The following is a 19469-nucleotide window of genomic DNA, read 5'->3' on the forward strand; positions in this document are numbered from 1 at the left end:
TTTTTTTTCTATACAAAATGGTACAAAATTCAGGGGTCCCTTCCAAGATAGCAAGTTAGAGACAATGAATTCTAAGTCACTTGGAAGGAGGATTATCTCATTAAGACTAAATTAAGAACACTGCAAACTTCTGCCTGGGCCTCAACAGATAGATAGATAGATAAAACACATATTCTTCCTTACATGTTGATATAAAAAGGAGGTGGTGTGAAGTCAAGATACAAATGAAAAACCTTAGTTTTAAATCCCTCAGAAAAGCTTAGCAAATACTGCAAATAATAGCACTTACAACAGAGCTCTCACCCACACTAGTCAGATGAAGTTTATTATTTACTTTTAAATTTTAAAACTAGCTAATGTTTTATACTCAGCATATTAAAATGTTATGAAAATTTAGATATATGACTTAATCTAATATAAAGTATTAATATGGTTCTGGTATCCTTTACCTTTGGTTATTTTTTGCATTGTTTTAGTAATTTGCATGGAACAGAATCCTAAGATCAATACCAGGTAACCATGAAAGGAGAGGCCTTTAAGCATCCTGTCCCTTGGACTCACAAAGCTCTCATTTTTAAACTTACAGCCTACTCACTACATCCTCTTTATTTTTTATTTCTCAATTCAGGGTGTTAGATTTAAGGAACTATGGACAATCCTTGGCATCTCTTTTACTTTATGTTTAAATTATTACTTAAACTACCATTATCAATAATGACCGATGGGGCCAGTGAGACGGCTCAGCAAGTAACAGCCCTTGTCCCACAAGCCTGACAACCTGACCTGAGTTTGATGGCCAGAAACCATGTCAAAGAAAGAAAAGAAAAAAGAAAAAAAGAAGCCATATGTGGTGGCCCATGTCGATAGACTAGCATTCCTGAGAGGCACAGCCTGGAAGCTTGTAAGCTAGCTAGCCTGAAATACTCAGAGCAGCAGTGACAGGAGACTGCACTGAAAGATGAAAGGGAAAAAATCGGCTCCTGCAAGTTGAGTTAGTCACACATGCATGTGAAAACACACCCCCACTCCCCTATACCCCAAAGGAATGCATTTAAGAAATCAAGAACCCTCAAAGCTTTCACATGAGTCCTTAAAATACAGTTGAGTTAGTTCTTTAAGCTCCAAGAGCTGTCAGGTGGGTAAGATTATAGCTTCCTTGCATGTTCTGGCGGTACATTTTTTTTAGTTTATTTTATAATATTTAAATCTAGATACCTAAAATGAGACTGCTTCAACATGTTTTAATATATAAAATGCTTGAGCTATTTTCTATCCATCCTCTTCCTACTAAGTCTTTTAAATCTGATGTGTGTCCAGGTCTTTCAGTATCACCTCTGCGCAGACACGTGCTGTTGTCTCCTCCCTTTAGAGTTAATCCAAAGACCTTGCTAAGGGGCCGTGCCTCAGGAAGGCAGGAGCAGCCCCCGGAATGACAGCTCACCTTAAGCATACTAAGGACACAGGTAGAATAAGAGACCTTTAATGACATACAGAATTCTCCTCCTGCCCCCTAGCACAGTCGAGAGCCTCAGTGAGGGTCTGTGGGTGCGCCCACCTTTCTAAGTAAAAGCATGAGTCCAGTTTGTGGGCGCCAGTGCAGACACAAAAGCAGAACGACTGCTTATTTTGGATGAACTACTGCCTTATATAAATGATTGCTTAAATGTTTAAATTATTAAGAAAGAAAGAAAGAAAGAAAGAAAGAAAGAAAGAAAGAAAGAAAGAAAGAAAGAAAAGGGAGAGGAAGAGGGGGAGGGGCAGGAGGAGGGGGAGGGGGGAGGGAGAGGGGGAGGGGGAGGGGGAGGGGGAGGGGGAGGGGGAGAGAGAGAGAGAGAGAGAGAGAGAGAGAGGGAGGGAGGGAGGGAGGAGAGAGAGAGAGAGAGAGAGAGAGAGAGAGAGAGAGAGAGAGAGAGAGAGAGAGAGAGAGAGAGAGAGAGAGAGAGAGAATACAAGTGGCTGGGAACGTGACTTCCTTACAATTTCCCTCCCAGAGCCACACAGAACGCAAACGAAGTGAGATGTGGCTGACTCTGGAGCTCTGAGCGCCTGTGTGGCTTCAGCTGCAATACTCCACCTCTGAGTCTTGGTCCTGAGCCTTAAGGTGGAGTGGGGGTAAATCGGGCTATAACTCCAAGGCTCTGAGACGCCCCAGAGGTGCTGGGGCTCAGAGGTGCACTGGTGCCATCTAGTGGTGGGATAAATACACTGGTCATACAAACTATTCAGAATCAGGGCAGGCTTGAAGAGCTGAAAGGGGAGCTCATTCAAAAAAAAAAAAAAAAAAAAAAAAAAAGAAGCCAATAGGAAATCATGGCCTAGAGAGAAAACAGCTCACGCAGAGCTCCGCGATTACTAGTTCCTGGGGTGCACTACGGTACTTGCCAACTTCAACACCTGAGACGGAAAGCAACCACTGAGGGGCGCACGGAGCTCGCTGGGGGATGGGTGAAATCACTTTTATATCTGCAAAGGTAACATTTACAACAGCAAGGAAACAGGGAGAGATACTCCCTGCTTGCATATCACAATTTTCCGTTTTGCTCTGTTTTTTCAAGACAGGGTTTCTCTGTGTGGCCCTGGCTGTCCCGGAACTCCTTCCTGCTCTGCAGATTAGGCTGGCCTTGAATTCAGAGATGCACCTGCCTCTGCCTGTGCTGGGGTTAAACACGTGAGCCACCACCACCTGGCCGGTGTTCTGACTTGCTGCTCAGATTTCCTTCTTCCTAAGGGTGGGTGGGGGTCTCCACATGAAAATCCAAGGTTCACACTTTTCTGCTGAGTCCCTTCAAGCCAATTAATTGCTGCTCATCGATCTTCACCACAACCCAGCCCTAATCCAGCCCATTCTCCATTCTCTGCCTTCTGCTTCCTTCCTTCAGTCCCACGGAACCAGTGCAAACAGCTGTTGGACGTAGTTCAACAAACACGAAGCACCCTGGGCCAAATCCGAGATCACCGCAACCACTTTTTGGTGGCGGCTTTTCCTGAGGATGCGTCGCGCTCACTCCTTAAATATGTGCACAGCAGTCTCAGGCTCTCCTCACTGTGGGTGCAGGAGCATCACCTGTCCGTCTCAGCCTCCCTGAATGGACAGCTTCCTCCGTTCTCCCATCACTCTGGGCTACGGCTGTTGAATACTGTTTCCCTCCTTGTTTGCGTCTGGTTACAGCTGTCTGTTATTTGCCCACTCTTTCTAGAAAACTCAGTGTGTTCATGTCATATGCTTCTGAGACTCTCTTGCTAGGTTTATCATCCTATTGGGCTGGGATAATGGGCAACAGTAATCTGCTACCATTGCTTGTGCACTGCAGTAGGCAGGAGAGAAAAGTCCTGTGTTTTTTAAAAATATATTTTATTAATTTATTCCTATTGCATCTTAATTGTTATTCCATCCCTTCTATCCTCTCATTCCTCCCTCCCTCGCATTCTCCCCGTACTCCCCTCCCCTATGATTGTGACTGAGGGGGACCTCCTCCCCTGTATATGCTCATAGGCACTCAGAGGAATGATAGCAGGCTACCAAAAAGAGACTTGATACCCTAAGTCCTGTGTTTATAATAGAGGGCTGACTGTGGACCAGAAGTGTGCGAGCCCCACACATATGCTGCCTCTGTTTTCCCAGCAGTGGACTGGAATCTCCACCCTATGCAAGCACAGAATAGACTGGCCTGTGCCATGATACTTGGGGGCCCTAAGACTCAGAACTAGGTCAGGCAGCGAAGTTTTGCCCTCACCACTGTACTTAGTCTCAGTCAGCCTGGATGCTATTGCAGGGCTCAAGGCTCTTGGCAGTTCTACAAGTTAAAATTTAGGAGTTTTTTTCCCCATTGCTTACCAATATAAGAGGAGGGGCAGAAGAAGAAAAGGAGGTAAGGAGGGAGGGGGAGAGAATATCTTTTTTTTTTCTGTGCATATTATTCACATATTCCACCCTTGAAATGTGTGTGAGCACCAACCTCCTTGAATCTTCTATTACAAGTAATACAACTTTATCCAGAAACTATCAAATTACATTTCAAATAGAAATATTTTATCCTTTCAAGAACTAAAATGAGTCAGGCATAGTGTCACATGCCCATAAGCCCAGTATTAGGTAGGCTGAGGCAGAAGAATGACAGCCTCAAAGCCAACCTAGGCTATGTAATGACAGTCTGTCTCAAAACAACAATAACAACAAAACACTACATAGGCAGCGCACATTTGCCCCGTAAATGAAGGGTGAGTGTGGCCTGGGCCTTAGGATGGTTAAAGCCACAGAGCACCGTGCTACAATGGTCAGGCTGGCAGGAAGGTCTGCTGGATGGATCCTGAAAATCAACCTAACAACTTCATTCTGTTTTTGAAGGGAAAAGAGTTCTAAGCTGACAGCTTGAGGTATTCGGGCTCTCTACAACTTGGCCTTGGCCAATATGGCATTGTGTCCTGTCATGATCTCCACAGGGGTAAGCTGGGAAGTTAAGAGCTCTGGAGCTGGTACACACTACTAACATTTCTGTTTCTTCTCCTATGAAGGGGTAAAACCATTAAGGACCTTGGTGACTGTGCTGCTGGCTAATGACACCCCAGAGTGCTTACAAAACAGTACCTGGAACCAGGTCACATGCAATACTAGTTCCTGTATTACCATTAGGACAGAATAAAATAAGGTCAAACTCTACAGTCACCAAGAATCTCTGCTTTCTAAATGACTGCTGTTTGCATATGCAGGCTCTTGTTCCCAGAATACATGTCCCCAGTTTTCACTTCTGTCCAAATCTAACGCCCTCTTTACAGCCACATCAATACCTACCTCTCCCTCAGGCCTTTTCTGATCATCACAGCCTCATTCACCCCTGGGCGGCGCACTGCCCATCTATTCTACCACTTTTTGTGTGTGACTCATACCTTTTCCCTCTCCATTTAGCATACCGAAACCAAAGAATTGCAAGTCTGCATCTTCACATCATCTTTTGCATCTCTCAGTACCTCACAATGGGCCTTCACTCAGGCTTTTTGCTCTGGGGACCATCAGCTCTCTTTTCTTGAACACAGCACCATCACCTCAGATGCAACATCCCAAACCACATCACCTGCCCTGCAAGAGGGGGGTTTTCCTTCCTCCTGATCCTCCTGTGGCTATTTGAAGAGTCTGGGTCTGCACTTCCCTCTGGTGGGGAGGCCTGGTGGCACTCAGATAAAGAATAAGCAGGCTACCAAGATGAGACTTGATAGCCTATGACCATTTAGTGGGAGAGGCGGTCTCCCTCGCTCACAGACATAGGGCAGGGGAATAGGGTGAATGTGAGAGGGAGTGAGGAACAGGAGGATACAAGGGATAGGATAACAATTGAGATGTACTCTGAATAAATTAATTAAAAAATCTTATGAAGGGAAAAATATGGGTCTGGGTCTGGTGATGTCACTCAGAGGTATAATGTATAGTTAGCATGTGCCAGCACCAGGGTTCAATCTCCTGTACTACACACACAGACACACAGACACACACACAGACACACACACACACACACACACACACACACACACACACACACTGATCCCAAGGCTTCCTTCAATCCTGCCAATATAAGAGTAAAGTTAGATTTTTTTCCTTTGTAACAAACATCAGCCTAGTCCTGCTCCTGCTTACTGCTAAGGTCACTAATACTCACCTGTGACCTTCATTCTTTAGTTAAACTTGGGACAGTACCATTTGTGACATATTGGTCAATTACACAAAATCTATTACAATAAAGTCCTCTAGCCATAAAGTTAGGTAACCTTAAATCCGGGCCTGGAGTGGTTCTCCCTTTGTCATTTTCCAGCACAAACTCTCTGCTTCTGCTCATGGGTTGGCACTGTGCAATGCATCCACATCTGCATCTGGTTCATGGCAGGAACTCAATAGTGTTTAGTCAGGAGACCACACAACATTCTATCCAAATAATAACCCTCTCAAGGAGACAAAGAACACAAAAGCAATGTAAAATACATGATCTGTAAAAGCCTGTCTATTAACTAATTGCCAGATGTTGGTTTTTATCATGTTAGTAGGAGACTTAAAGATCAGTATACTAAAAAGCCCATATTCAAAAATGGTATTATTGCCAGATATAATTAAGTTCAAGTATAATTATCAAGCATCATTCCAGGACTCAGGAAGCTGAGGCAAGAGGACTGAATTCTGGGCCATTTTGGGGCTACAGAGTGAGACAGTATCTCAAATTATCACCACCACTACTATTAATAACAACACGGAAGCTACTTACTGGGAAATAATACATAATGCAAAATTGCATCTTATTTTATATAATTTGTGTCCTCTAAAACAAGTATCTTCATCTTCAATGTTTGATTAGCTTACATGAATTTATAACAGCACTTACAAACAGCACTATGACATCCAATATCTAATACTTTTTGTCCAGAATGCATCAGTAGGTCAAAAAACTAAACTATTACAGAAATTAATCTATTGAAACAAAATTTTTTTCATTTGTCAAACATAAAAAGCGAAGTGTTAAAGAATGACAAGAAACAAAACAAAATTTACCACTCACAGGTACAAGTTCCATTTGGATATAGCCTTTTTTTTCTTTTTTTAAGATTTATTTTAATTTTTTAGGCTCTGTATATGTGTATCTGAGTATAGCTCTGTGCACACGAGTGCAGGTGCTGACAGAGGCCAGAGGAGAGCATTGATCTGCTGAAGTGGGGTTATAGGCAGTTGTGAGGTTGTCTGTTTTCCTTCCCTCATTCCCCTTAACTCCCTGAACCCAAAATGGAATAAATCTTTAAGATTTTAATTAATTGAAGCAATTTTAATTCTTACAGAATTGAAAACAAACACTGCTTGGATGGGCCACCCAAATAGCAAGCACGTACTGGAACAGCCATGTAAACTCCGGAATCCAAGCTTTTCCTCAAGCTCTTTCTCCACCTGAGAAACCAGCTCCCTCCAACCATCCCTGTGCTTCCATCATGCATTCAACAACTACTTCCTGCATCCCATCAGCAGTAACCTCCCCACCCACCCAGCAGGGACACTACTGGCCTCGCCGGTCATCTTGAGTATCTGAGCCTTGAGTTCATACTGTAGTAGCGTCACATGACCTTACAAAAGCGAGTCGTCCATTAACCAGGGAGAAGAGTTAAGGAGAAAGGAAGCTTTTCAAAAGGCAGCGCAATATAATAAAGAGAAGGAAAAGCGCGTGTTGAGCTGGGTTGGAACACTTGACGGGAAGGACCATTTTCCTCTTTCCGTGCTACACAGACTGGTTGGATACCAGGGAAATTCATTTTTACTTCTTGTATAAAAGTCAGGACAACAGGAAAATGACTAACAACAGAAATAAGAACTCACATTTTAAATTGGTCTGTATGTCAGCAAATCCTGCCTTGAAGAATTGGTTAGATGTCTCCCCTGCTTTCTTCAGCTGTTAGTGCCCTCAAGTCAGAGAAGTCCAAGATTATGTTTTATTAGTGTCTTGAGTATCATGGAAAACCAAATGAACAAACAAGACAGTGGGTGTGGGTGGATGGTGGCTAGCAATCTCAAAAGCACTGAAGCAAATCGTGTGTGTCTTCCAGCTCTCCAAGAAATGCACCATAAACAGCATGTTACTGTTCAGCCCAACCCTGACATAAAGCAAGTGGTGCTATTTTTTTGTCACACACATGAGGATAAGTCATAGAGGCTCTGCTTGACAAAGTTCCAGAGGCCTCCGACTGTCCAGCATGATCTCTAGACATCCAGAACAGCTGTTGAGGCTTTGCTTGACAAAGTTTCAAAGATCTCCGGCTGATCACCACTGTGCCCCAAATATTACATATCGTCCAGGAGTAATGTTTTTTAGAAATCTGCTATTTCTCCTAAACCTGTTTTTTTTTCCTCTTTATTTCTCAGCCCTCAGGAAATTCATACAGGGAAAACTTTTTCCCATAGAGAATGTTGAAAGAGGGCATCTGGCCAAAGGCTTGAGACAACGATAGAGCTATTTGTTCTGACTGTGAGCACCCAAGCAGAAACTGCATGTAAGAAAGTCAGGACCTTCACATAGCAGCACCTGGATAAATACTGTTAGCTATAGAAAAGTTTCCTTAGAATCTGCTTTGAGAGCAATAGAAAGTGGGCTTGGAACGTCATGCTTTACAGATATTTTACAATAGAGGACCCCTTGGCAGCTAGCCTAGGCTTGGATAGCACACCTGTTGGTCTGGGACTAGAAATAGGTCAAGTTTTTTCTTTAGAGAACATTTAGCTCAAGCTATGTTGCTATGACCATCTTTGTAAACACATTGGCTTTAGCTTGAGGAAATTTATGATTAAGCTTTCCTGTGTATCGTTTAAAGGATAATGAGCAGGTTGTGCTGACGATTGTCTGGAAATTAATTGATTTTTGCTGTATGCATTATTGTAGGTTATACAGAACTGTGTGTATTTCTTTGTTAGATTGTTCTCTTGCACTATTGATTTTCACAAAGGCTCTATTGATTGTAAAAGAAAAATATTGATTGTAAAGAAAATATCTTTTCATTATAGATTACAATCATAATGTAATCTATAATGAAAAGAATTGAACTTCATTTCAATAAAGTACTGGGGTTGGCCCATGGAGTTAGTTAATTAGTTAGTTAGTTGGACAAACAGACAGCAAGCAAAGCAGGAAGCTATTTAATTAGTTAGTTAGATAGAAGACAGGGGCAAACAAGTAACAGACATGAGAGTAAGCTAGAGTGAGGGGAGGAACAGCAAGAGAGAAGGACAGAAGGGGCATCGGGGGAAAAAAAGGCAAGCAAGTAGCAGACATGTGAGAGAGAGAGAGAGCTAGAGTGAGATGGGTGGGTACCAGCAGGAAGACAGATAGGTAGATGGAGAACAAACAAGCAAGGAGATAGAAAGATGGGTAACAGCAAACTAGACAGATCGATGATAGATAGATAGATAGATAGATAGATAGATAGATAGATACATAGATAGATAGATAGATAGATGATAGATAGATAGATAGATAGATAGATAGATAGATAGATAGATGATAGGTAGACAGAAAGCTAGTGCACAGGTAAACGAGCAAGAAGCAGGGAGTTAGACAGACAGCAAATGAGACAGAGGTGGAGACAGTCAGAAGAAAAGTTGTCTTGAGCTTTAAGACTTTCAGCTTGTGCCGAGTATGCCTGAGTCTCCGAATATATTTTTTCCTCCACTCCTCAACCCTACTCAACAACTAGATCCTCTAGCTAGTTGTTCAACCAGTGGTTGGTTTCCTTTACCCATCCATTCACCGCCTGCTCAGTTCTCCCTACCACCGGTCCTCCTCTCTTCTCTCCTCTTTGCCGTTCCTGCTGCTGGTCTTGGGGAGCGTCAATTTTTGTACCAATGCTCTGCAGATGCCTCTCTCCATTTACCTAGATTTCACATTAAACCTAATCTTTTGGACAGATATGAAAATGGTGGTCAGCATTTTTTTTTTAAATTCTAGCTTCTTTTTCTTGTGGCACTTAAAGGAGACAGCACAGTGCAATGACAGCGCTTTCTTCAGAGACACACAACCCTGCGTCACAAGTTACTAAGTCTACAGTGTTTGAGTTGTAGCTCATAACAGTTCTAGACACCCAAAGCACCAAATGCCTGCATAGTTTGGCATTTGCTTCAGTCTGCCTGAATTGAAGACATATGGCAGGCTGCAAAGCATCCTCATATGATATCTGTTGGTACTGTGACTCCGCCTTGAGCAACTGTCATTTCTTTGTCTCAGTAATTAGTTCTAAATTGTATAACAAGGCCATCAAGCCTGTCAAGTCTTCCCTGAGACTTCCCCCATGTCATCCTTGTGCTCTGGTGTCCCTCCCATACCAAGAGCTGCCCTGGGCAATGCAGCTTGTTACTACCCAGTGCCCCCTCTCATAGCCAGTGCGGACAGAACAATGGTCCTGGGCTCCTTCTGCACACACCCCATTCTTGCACTGAGGACAAAGCACAGCATAAATCAACGTCAGTGGTTCCCTAACAACCTAGAAAAGACAACCAGTCTAGCCTCACACGTAAGACAGCCGACAGCCTGGTCCAATCCAGCATTCCCACTGTCACAGCCTTGCTTCTTCCCACTCTGAAGAATGAGCCTGTTGGCCAGCTCTTGCATCCCTTCAGCCCACACTGAGCTTTCATTCCCAGGCTCTGCTTGGGCTGCTGCACCTGCTGTCAGGCCCTCCTTTGCTTTAGCCATTCAAGTACATCTTGTCTCTCAGAGACAAGCCCATCATATTCTCTTATGTGAGAGGAGGAAAGAGTGATTTGTGTTAGGGCATGGATTTTCAACCATAGTGCTACCCACATAGCAGGCTGGAAAAGTTAGTATAGATGTTAGCATAGATGGCTACACTGTGCATTATGGGTATGGCACACACACACACACACACACACACACACACACACACCATCTCTGGTGTTGCTCTCTTTCAGAAGCTAATAGCATATACCCTCACTTCCCCATTATCAAAACCAAACTTATCACCAAAAGTTATGTAATCACATTTAGTTAGGATCACTGAGCTGGGCCAGCTGCCAGTGAAAACCAACTCCAAAGCTGTATGTTAAGAGCCTTTTCTGCCAAGTAATCCCCATTAGCTTCAGTAGATTCGCTGTACGAGGATGTTCTATTCTCTAGACTGCTACCTGTCACTGGTTTTGGAGGATACTAGTTGCATTCATTATCCAAAGTGAGAAAAGCAAACAATTAGCTCAACTTGCCACACACATAAACTGCTTAAATTTTATTTTAAAATGCTATAATGAATCCTGATTTGAAAGCTAATTTTTAAAAAGCATTATTTGGTTTGGGGTTGTTTTTTTTCTTTGGGTTTAAAAAAAAATTTTTTTATTTCTTATTTTTTGTTTTTTTTTCTTCAGTGTAAAAGACCACTAGGCCTACTTTTCTTGCACACCTATTTTCATAGCATTTCAGCACTATCTGTAAAGGCAAGAGGTGGGAACAATGCAGATAACCACCCAATAAGCAGGCAAAGAGACTGTGACACAATGAAATAATATCCAGTCTCAAAAGGAAGAAGTTCTCATATCTACTGTAGCATGGATGAGCCCTGAGGACACTACACTAGGTGAAATAAGCCAGTCACCAAAGACAAATACTGAGGGCTGGAAAGATGGCCTAAAGGTTAAGAGCACTGGCAGCTCCTGGAGATGACAGGATGAGATTCCCAGTAACCAAGGGCTGCTCACAAATGTCCATAACTACAGTGCCCGAGAATCCAAAGGCCTCTTCTGGTCTCTGTGGGTACTACACACCTGTGGTGTGCTTACACATGTGCAGACCAAAACTCACACATAAGAGAGACCACCACTGTATGACTCTGCTGTTATGATGCAGGTAGCTGCGTCCATGAGAAGGACAGCAGATATGGCTGTCAGAGGCTGGAAGAAGGGAATGAGGACGAAAGGCTAAAGGCTGTAAGAGTTTCACTTTCACAAGATGGAAAGGTTGTGGAGACCAGTTGCCCAACAGTATCAACCTAGTTCATCTTAATGAATTGCATATTCACAAACAGCAAAGTACATGTTACATATGCATTTTTTATTATTTGTTTTTATTTTGTGTTCACTGGTATTTTGCTGGCATGTATGTCTGTATGAAGGTGTCAGATCTTGGAGTTGCAGACAGTTGTGATGCTGTGATGTGGATGCTAGGAATTTAACTCAGGTCCTCTGGAAGAGCAGTCAGTGCTCTTAACTGCTGAGATATCTTTCCAGGCCCTACATCTCAACAAAAACCAACAACAATTATAAAAAAGCAAACAAACTGTTGGCTCCACAGTCAGATCATCTGGGTTTTAACACCAGCTGACCAAAGAAGGACCTGGCTCATGACAGTACTGTAAATATCAGCGGCCAGTTATAAGTCAGGAGTGTCCAACCAGCAGCCATGACCTGTACAGGCTCCAGGATGGCTATAAATGTGGCCCAACACAAAAGTCAAATACTTACAACATTATGATATTTTTAATGATGTGTTTGGAGCTTGGCTACATGATTCCTGAGTGTAGGTTTTGTAGCTCACCAAGTTGCATTGCAACAAAGAAAGTGTATACGTATTCTTCCTCTTTGGTGGATGGCAACACTCATGACACAAATATGGTTCCTTAACATTTGTACCAAATGAGGAATACAATGTCACTAAGGAGATGACTTCTTCAGTGCCATTAAAAGGCACAGCTAAAGAAATGTATATGAAACAGTAGAAATTATGTTAAATGATTTTCTTTGTTTACTGTCAGCATATCTAATTAATTGCTTGGGGTGCCCTGGAAATGGAAGGTAAAAATAAAAGTCTCATAAAATTAAGGAAAGGTGATGCAATTACTGCCCCAAATCTCATGTTCCATGAAGTACCACTGCACAGAACATCAAGAAAATGTATGGCCAAAGTATTAAAAATGGATATCAGGGCTAGAGAGATGGCTCAGAGGTTAAGAGTACTGACTGCTCTGCTGGAGGTCCTAAGTTTAATTCCCAGAAATCACACAGTGGCTCACAGCCCATCTACAGTGTGATCTGATGCTCTCTCTGGTCTGCAGGTATGCATGCAGCAGAACACTGCAAAATAAATAAATAAATAAATAGTGGGTATAATTCAAGCTTATCAATACTGTGATATTCATAAGGGACAAGATATTAAATCATCATCAATTACAGGAACTGTCCAGGCTCAAAGAAGAAGAAGAAGAAGAAGAAGAAGAAGAAGAAGAAGAAGAAGAAGAAGAAGAAGAAGAAAAGGAAGAGGCGGAGGAGGAAGAGGAGGAAGAAGAGGAGAAAGAGAGAGAGAGAGAGAGAGAGAGAGAGAGAGAGAGAGAGAGAGAGAAAGAAAGAAAGAAAGAAAAATAAAGAAAGAAACAAAGAAGAAAACTGACATCCAGGCTAACCATGGTAATATGCTTACTTTCCAGGGATATGAAAGCTAAAAGCAGGTCAAATATCAAAAAGACTTAATGATTTTCAACATGTCATCCTGTAGCTTGCAGTTACAAACAAAAGTTATGCCAGAACTTGATGACAAAATCCGGCTTATAGCCTTAGCATATTTAGTGGATTACCCCTGGACTTAAATAAGCATGTGTTTCTTCGAGGTAAAAACCAATGTATCAAGCTGCGATTATAGCAAACTCAGAGCAAGGCAAGCAATCCTCTGCATCTTGACACCTTCGCTGAGCTTTCTTTCCAGCCCCTACATTTGTATTTTTAACCTCCTATAAACGAAAACATAACCTTGCTTCACAATCTGACACAGAGTTTAGAAACCAGCTTCAGAATTTCCATGAAAATGGTATTTTGAGAGAAGCAAAGGAGAGTTGGGAAATAGAAGGATCCAAAGGGTCCTAGAAACCTACAAATAGAACATTATGATGGGCAGATCTGGGCCCAAGGGTCCTGCCCAAACTATGGCACCAGCCAAGGACAATACAGGCCATAAACTTTGAACCCCTATCCAGACCTACCCAATGGACAAGACATTCTCCACAGTTGAGTGGAGAGTGGGGTCTGACTTTCACACGAACTCTGGTGCCCCATATTTGACCACGTCCCCTGGATGGGGAGGCCTGGCGACACTCAGAGGAAGGATAGCAGGCTACCAAGAAGAGACTTGATACCATATGAGCATTTACAGGGGGAGGAGGTCCCCCTCAGTCACAGTCATAGGGGAGGGGAGTAAGGGGAAAATGGGAGAGAGGGAGGAATGGGAAGCTACAAGGGATAGGATAACAATTGAGATGGAATATGAATAAATTAATAAAATATATTTTTAAAAAAAGAATATAAGAAAAGAAAAAGAAAGTGGTATTTTGGCATAATCATGACTCAATTTTCAATTGGCATAAATCTATACTACCTGCCAACTTACAAATGGAATGCATAAAGCTGCAGTCTAACATTCAACTTAAAGAAAAACTGTGATCATGTGTCTTTTACAGACTATTTTCTAGGTGTTTGTCTTCTTCTTGTTGTTGTTTTTCGAGACAGAGTTTCTCTGTGTGTAGCCTTGACTGACCTGGACTCACTTTGTAGACCAGGTTGGCCTTGAACTCACAGAGATCTGCCTGCCTCTGTCTCCCTGAGTGCTGGGATCACAAGTGTGTGTAACCACGCCCAGCTTAGGTCCTATCTTCATGGAGACAAACATGCTTTTTTCATGTCATCACTTTTTGGCAGCACCTATGTTTGTGAGCAACTATTTAAATTTTTTTCTTTTTAGATTTATTTACTTCATATGTAGGAGTGTTTGCCTGCCTGAATGTATGTACACCATGTGTGTGCCTGGTGCCTGAGCAGCTGGGAAGAAAGTATCAGATTTCCTGGAGCTGGAGTTCCAAACTGCAGTCCTCGGCCAGAGCAAAGTGTTCCTAACTGCTGAGCCAACTCTCATGAGCAGCTACGCTCAGCAAAGCACACTGAGAGTAAAACCAGAGCCAAGCTAGTTGCTAGCACTCTGAGAGATCACTAAGAATTGCAACTGCTCCCATCACACCAGATACTGACACATCAGTTTTAAAATGCAGTGTCAAATACCCAACTGGTCTTATGTTACCTTTATAATCAAATATTACATTTATGATTTTTTAATCAACAAATGTTGTTACTTGGATGTGTTCATTTTCTTTATTAGCAATCACAAACTTAGGGCCTGCTCAATGATCTTAAAGGACCCTCTGTAGGGGCCACACATGATCAGGGTTCCTTTGTGAGGGCCTCCTGCTTATCAGTAATAGCCAGTATTATAAAACTGTACAGATTCTTTTCTCATGAGCTTTCAGTATTGCTTGTGGATCTAATGTGCGGTGTAAGACAGATCTTCTCCATCCAGTGAGACCCTCAGGAACCAAAGAATTGGCCACCCTTGTCTGAGCAAAGACATTTCCTGAAGCCACTGTTCATGCACACTTTTTCAGTGCAGCATCCTCTGTAACAGGCAAGGGGTAGGGGCAACTTAGTCTCCATCAGATGAAGTATTCAGGTCAGTGCACATGTGTGGGAACTATGACGGATGGAATGAGAAGGCATTAGAAAGTCTGACAGAGAGAGAAAAGACAGTCTAATAAAGTCAACTGATTAGCATTATGCACCACAAAGGTAATCTCCCTTTAAAACTAGGTCCTCTCCTACAAACCTACCATGAATGTAAGGATCTAGTTCCCTTCTGCATTAATTTTTCAAATCTTATAAAGTTGTTTAAACGGAGCTGGAGAGATGGCTCCCTCAGTACAATGTTCAAGCACAGTGGCCTGAGTTTGGTGGCCCGCATGATGTACAAAGGCCCAAGTGGCAGCAGGCCTCCCTAATCCCAGCACTGGGGATCAGACAGCAGGGTCCTCAGACTCAATGCACTCAACACAGCCTCGATAGGGAGCTCTGCATCAGTGAGAGATGCACTCAACACAGCCTAGATAGGGAGCTCTGCATCAGTGAGAGACACTGAGAGATCCTCCCAAAAAACAAGGTGGGCTGTTCCTGATGACTGACACCTGAAGTTGTTCTCTGCCCTCCACATGCACTCACAGACACAGTTTGAGGGTAGTCTGGTTGAACAAAGGGAGTCTGGGACAGCCAAGAAACACAGAGAAACCCTGTCTCAAAAAACAAAACAAAAACAAAAGAGTACTTACTACCTCTGCAGACGACCCAGGACCCTCTTTGCGTCCCAGCACCCACATCTGGTGGCTCACAATCTCCTGTAACTCCAGGCCCAGAGGATTGGACATCCTCCTCTGGTCTCTGAGGATACTGAATGCATGTAGTATCTATAAACTCACAGAGGGACACACACACATTTACTTTAAAAAGCTGAATATTCTATGACTTTTAAAAATAAGTAATGTTTCTGGGTGGCGGCGGCATATGCTTTTAATACCAGCATTCGGGGAGCAGGGACAGGTGGAGCTCTGTGAGTTGGAGGCCAGTCTGGTCTACAGAGCTAGTTCCAGGACAGTCAGAGGTACAGAGTGAGACACTATCTGGAAAAACACAAAACAAAACAAAACAACAACAACAACAACCAAACAAAAAGAGGAGGCAGAGGAAGAGGAAAGAAATGTCCAGAATGACTGAATCCGTAGAAGTAGATTCCTTAGACACACACACACACACACACACATACACACACACACACACACACACACACACACACACACACACACACACACACAGAGAGAGAGAGAGAGAGAGAGAGAGAGAGAGAGAGAGAGAGAGAGAGAGAGAGAGAGAGAAATGTATTTTAAATGTTTTGATTTATTTGCATGTGTATACATGTAGACATTTCCTCCTTAACTAATCAGAAGCCATCCTACGTGTTACGGTATTTATGGAAAGAAAACCCCAAGCCAAGGACCAGAGGCTTTCCGAGGTCCTACCTGCATGGGATTAATCTTCACTGAGCGTTCAAAGCACTCCACGCATTCCCGAAACTCCTTGTTCCGAAGATGGAGGAGGGCTTTGGAGCGCTGGGCACGTGCGCTGCGATGTCGTGACAGCTCCCAGGCCTTGTCGTAGCAGGAGTGGTCTTGTAGGACATCTCCGAGCAAACAGTATAAACTTGGCGTTTCCTTTTTCTCCAGTTCTCGCCTAAGGATTTCTTCTGCCTGGGAACAACAAAAAGAGCAAAATCACTTAATTGTAACTACCTGCTATTTTTAGCACACGTTCAACCTTTATCTCATAGTCTGTGTATTTACAGTTACTTGCTCAGGAGCACAGGCTGCCTGAGAGAGGCCCAAGAAAAAAACAAGTGTGGCACAAGAGAAAAGGAACCAGGGGAGGCAGGGCCTACACTAAGGCCCTGGAATCCCCAAGGCTCTGTGTTGCTCCCACCTGCAGGCCGTCCCTCCACCAATCCTGGTCATTTCCTGCTTGCTGGGCCCCACTGTTGCTCTTAGAGAAGTATCTTTAAAAAAAAATATTTTTACATATATATTTATATTAGTACACATATATACAATAAACTATAGGAGGAGAACCACGAAACAATCAGGAATTATATTAATGTTACATTCATAGTGTTTTGGCTAATTGTATTTGGCAACCTTGAAGAAAATATATTTCCTATCTTTGTGAGTCTAAATTTTTGAATGTAAATCAGTATCTATTATATCTCTTCTCTAACAACTTAAAACTAGACCTAAGACCATCTTAACATCCTAAATAACTGAGCTTAATTGTAGAGAAGTGTCTTTACCTCACCTTGTCCCACCACAGGAAGACACTTTTGTTGGTTTTTAGGAGATCTGTATTTAAGTTGTTGAACTTTTATTTAAAAGAGGAGATGTAATTTAAAACATGTTGCTAAAAATCTACCTCTTAACCAAGCCACACCTCACCTACAGGGTGAAAGAGGGGTCATCTCTCCCGCCTCCTCCCCTGGACAGGTGCTAAGTTCTGGAAAGTTTGCTGATGTCACTAGTAGTGTCAACAACAATTTCCTTAAGCTCTTATGGCACTCACTCCTGATGTCCATTTCACTGAAAATAAGCTCAGATGGAGGAAGGGAGTAATCTATAAAACTGAACTCTCTCGCTGGAACATTCCACAGACACCTTGAGACAATTGGACAACACTCACTGCTCTTCCTCCAGAAGTATAGCCTCAGCCAGGACCTTTTGTTTTCATAAGGCTTGGCAATCACTGTAACCATTTCCACCAAGGCCAGATGGGGGCCCTTCTCCAGCATGGGGTCTGTGACCAGTGCAAACAAAAGCCTTCATGTGTATGTGAGGTGTACTGTGATTGGTCCAAGCACCTTCTCTGTCTATATAAGTAGGTTGTATAGCCTCATTTAGTGAGCAGCCTAAGAGATACCCTGTGTGTCTGCTCCACATTTTCTGTCTGTCATCTGTCTGTCCTTCCGTCCGTCCCTCTCTCTCTCTCTCTCTCTCTCTCTCTCTCTCTCTCTCTCTCTTTCTCTCACACACAGACACACCCAAAGGTTTTTCTTTAGTGGTCCCTTCTTGGTTGCTTCCAGCAGTGTGGGGGCTACAGGCAGCAGCAGTGACAGGGAGAGCAGAGGACTGTGACAGCAACAGCCCAACAGTCAGCAGGGTGAGCTACAAACGCACCAGGAAAGGGAACTGCCTGACACCTGAGGAGGCAGAGCTCAACCACTCATGAGGCCAAGACATCAAAGCAGCAAGATGGCTAGGGCTGCCCATCAGAAGAGGGAGATAAACGGTTCAAGAGAGCTCAGCGCAGTAACAGGAGCCAATGGAAGTAGAAAGGACAGAGAGCAGAGGTAGAAGCCAGGTTGTCAAGAGGCAGAGGAGAAAGAACAGACACTAGGCACTGAACAGGCTCCAGAAAGCTGTCAGTCCTTTAGAACTGATAATCTCAGAGTCCTAGTTGTAAGCTCAAGGCCTGGATCTGGAACTGTCAAAGCCTAAGGAATCCTGACACCTTCACAGAGCTGCAGAGCCAGGGGACCTGATCCCCAGGCTTCAGCTGGAAACACCACTCTAGCAGGTGTGACTTGTTGCTGCTCACACCTGTCTACCTAACCATGGCTGTCAAACGTGTAACAATACAACAGCTGCCAAGGACCAGAACTTAACCAAGTTCTCTTTGCCTGTGACTTCTGTCCTGCTTGGTAACACCATCGCCAGGTACACGTGGTTCCAGGCAGTCAGCTTAAAGACTAACTTACAGATCACCTTCAATACAAGGCTTAATTAAGTATGAGTATCATACCTAGATGTCCATAATGCAAGGCCACATGATCATGTAATTCTGTGATTATTACTCTGGGCATCCTCAATTTACCTCACCCATGTTTACCATTCTGTTTCTGAAAAAGTGGCCATCTGAAAGTCTGTATACGAGATGCAGTTTAAGTTAGATGTATCTGTAAGTTGTCCAATCTTTGTGAACTCTTTGAAATACAGGGTGCATTTCTCAAAATGTCTTTGGATGCTGGCACTTCTGCATTTGTGATTTAATACAGGTAAAGCAGACCGTCGAGCCTACTCAGGACATGAAGTCAATCTATTAAACAGTTTGCAAGGGAAAATAATTATGAGTCCCCCAAAGCCAAAACAAACATGAAATATATGATTTAATGCTTTCGAATGTAAGTATTTGCAAATAATATAATGGATATTATTATATCTGAGAAAATTATGTGACACATAAAGACAAACATTTAACTAAAACTTCATACAATAGTGGCCACACCATCTTTGGTGACATAAGCTTACAATGTGGTTCAAAGCATTTCTCTTGACAGGATGGTGTTTAAACTTTGTAGCACACTATTCCACAAATTCCAAAGCTGACTCACTTAAAATTCCTTTCTGTTCTATCTGTCACCATGGACTCTGTGGGCTGTGATAAACATCACAGTCACTCAGTACAGCTGTGACTACATGCTCTGTCCCCTGGAGATCTGGGACTGAATCTACTTGCTGAGTTGGAAGATGCCACATTCATGAATAAACACTGGCCA

At 43.0% G+C, this 19469-nt stretch overlaps 1 protein-coding gene across 1 annotated transcript in view; it reads right to left on the reverse strand.

The window, feature by feature from the left end:
* LOC311603422 (tetratricopeptide repeat protein 27-like) overlaps window positions 1-18796 on the reverse strand; it is a gene marked incomplete at both ends in the record, with an annotated part of 29488 nt that extends 10692 nt beyond the window's left edge. The window contains 2 exons of the mRNA XM_084792409.1: window positions 16393-16620; window positions 18788-18796. Coding sequence (XP_084648535.1) covers window positions 16393-16620; window positions 18788-18796 — 237 coding nt within the window. The remainder of the gene's footprint in view (window positions 1-16392; window positions 16621-18787) is intronic.
* Window positions 18797-19469: the final 673 nt, after the last annotated feature.

This window comes from Acomys minous (assembly GCF_964271855.1).
Source record: "Acomys minous genome assembly, chromosome: 8".
Taxonomy (NCBI): domain Eukaryota; kingdom Metazoa; phylum Chordata; class Mammalia; order Rodentia; family Muridae; genus Acomys; species Acomys minous.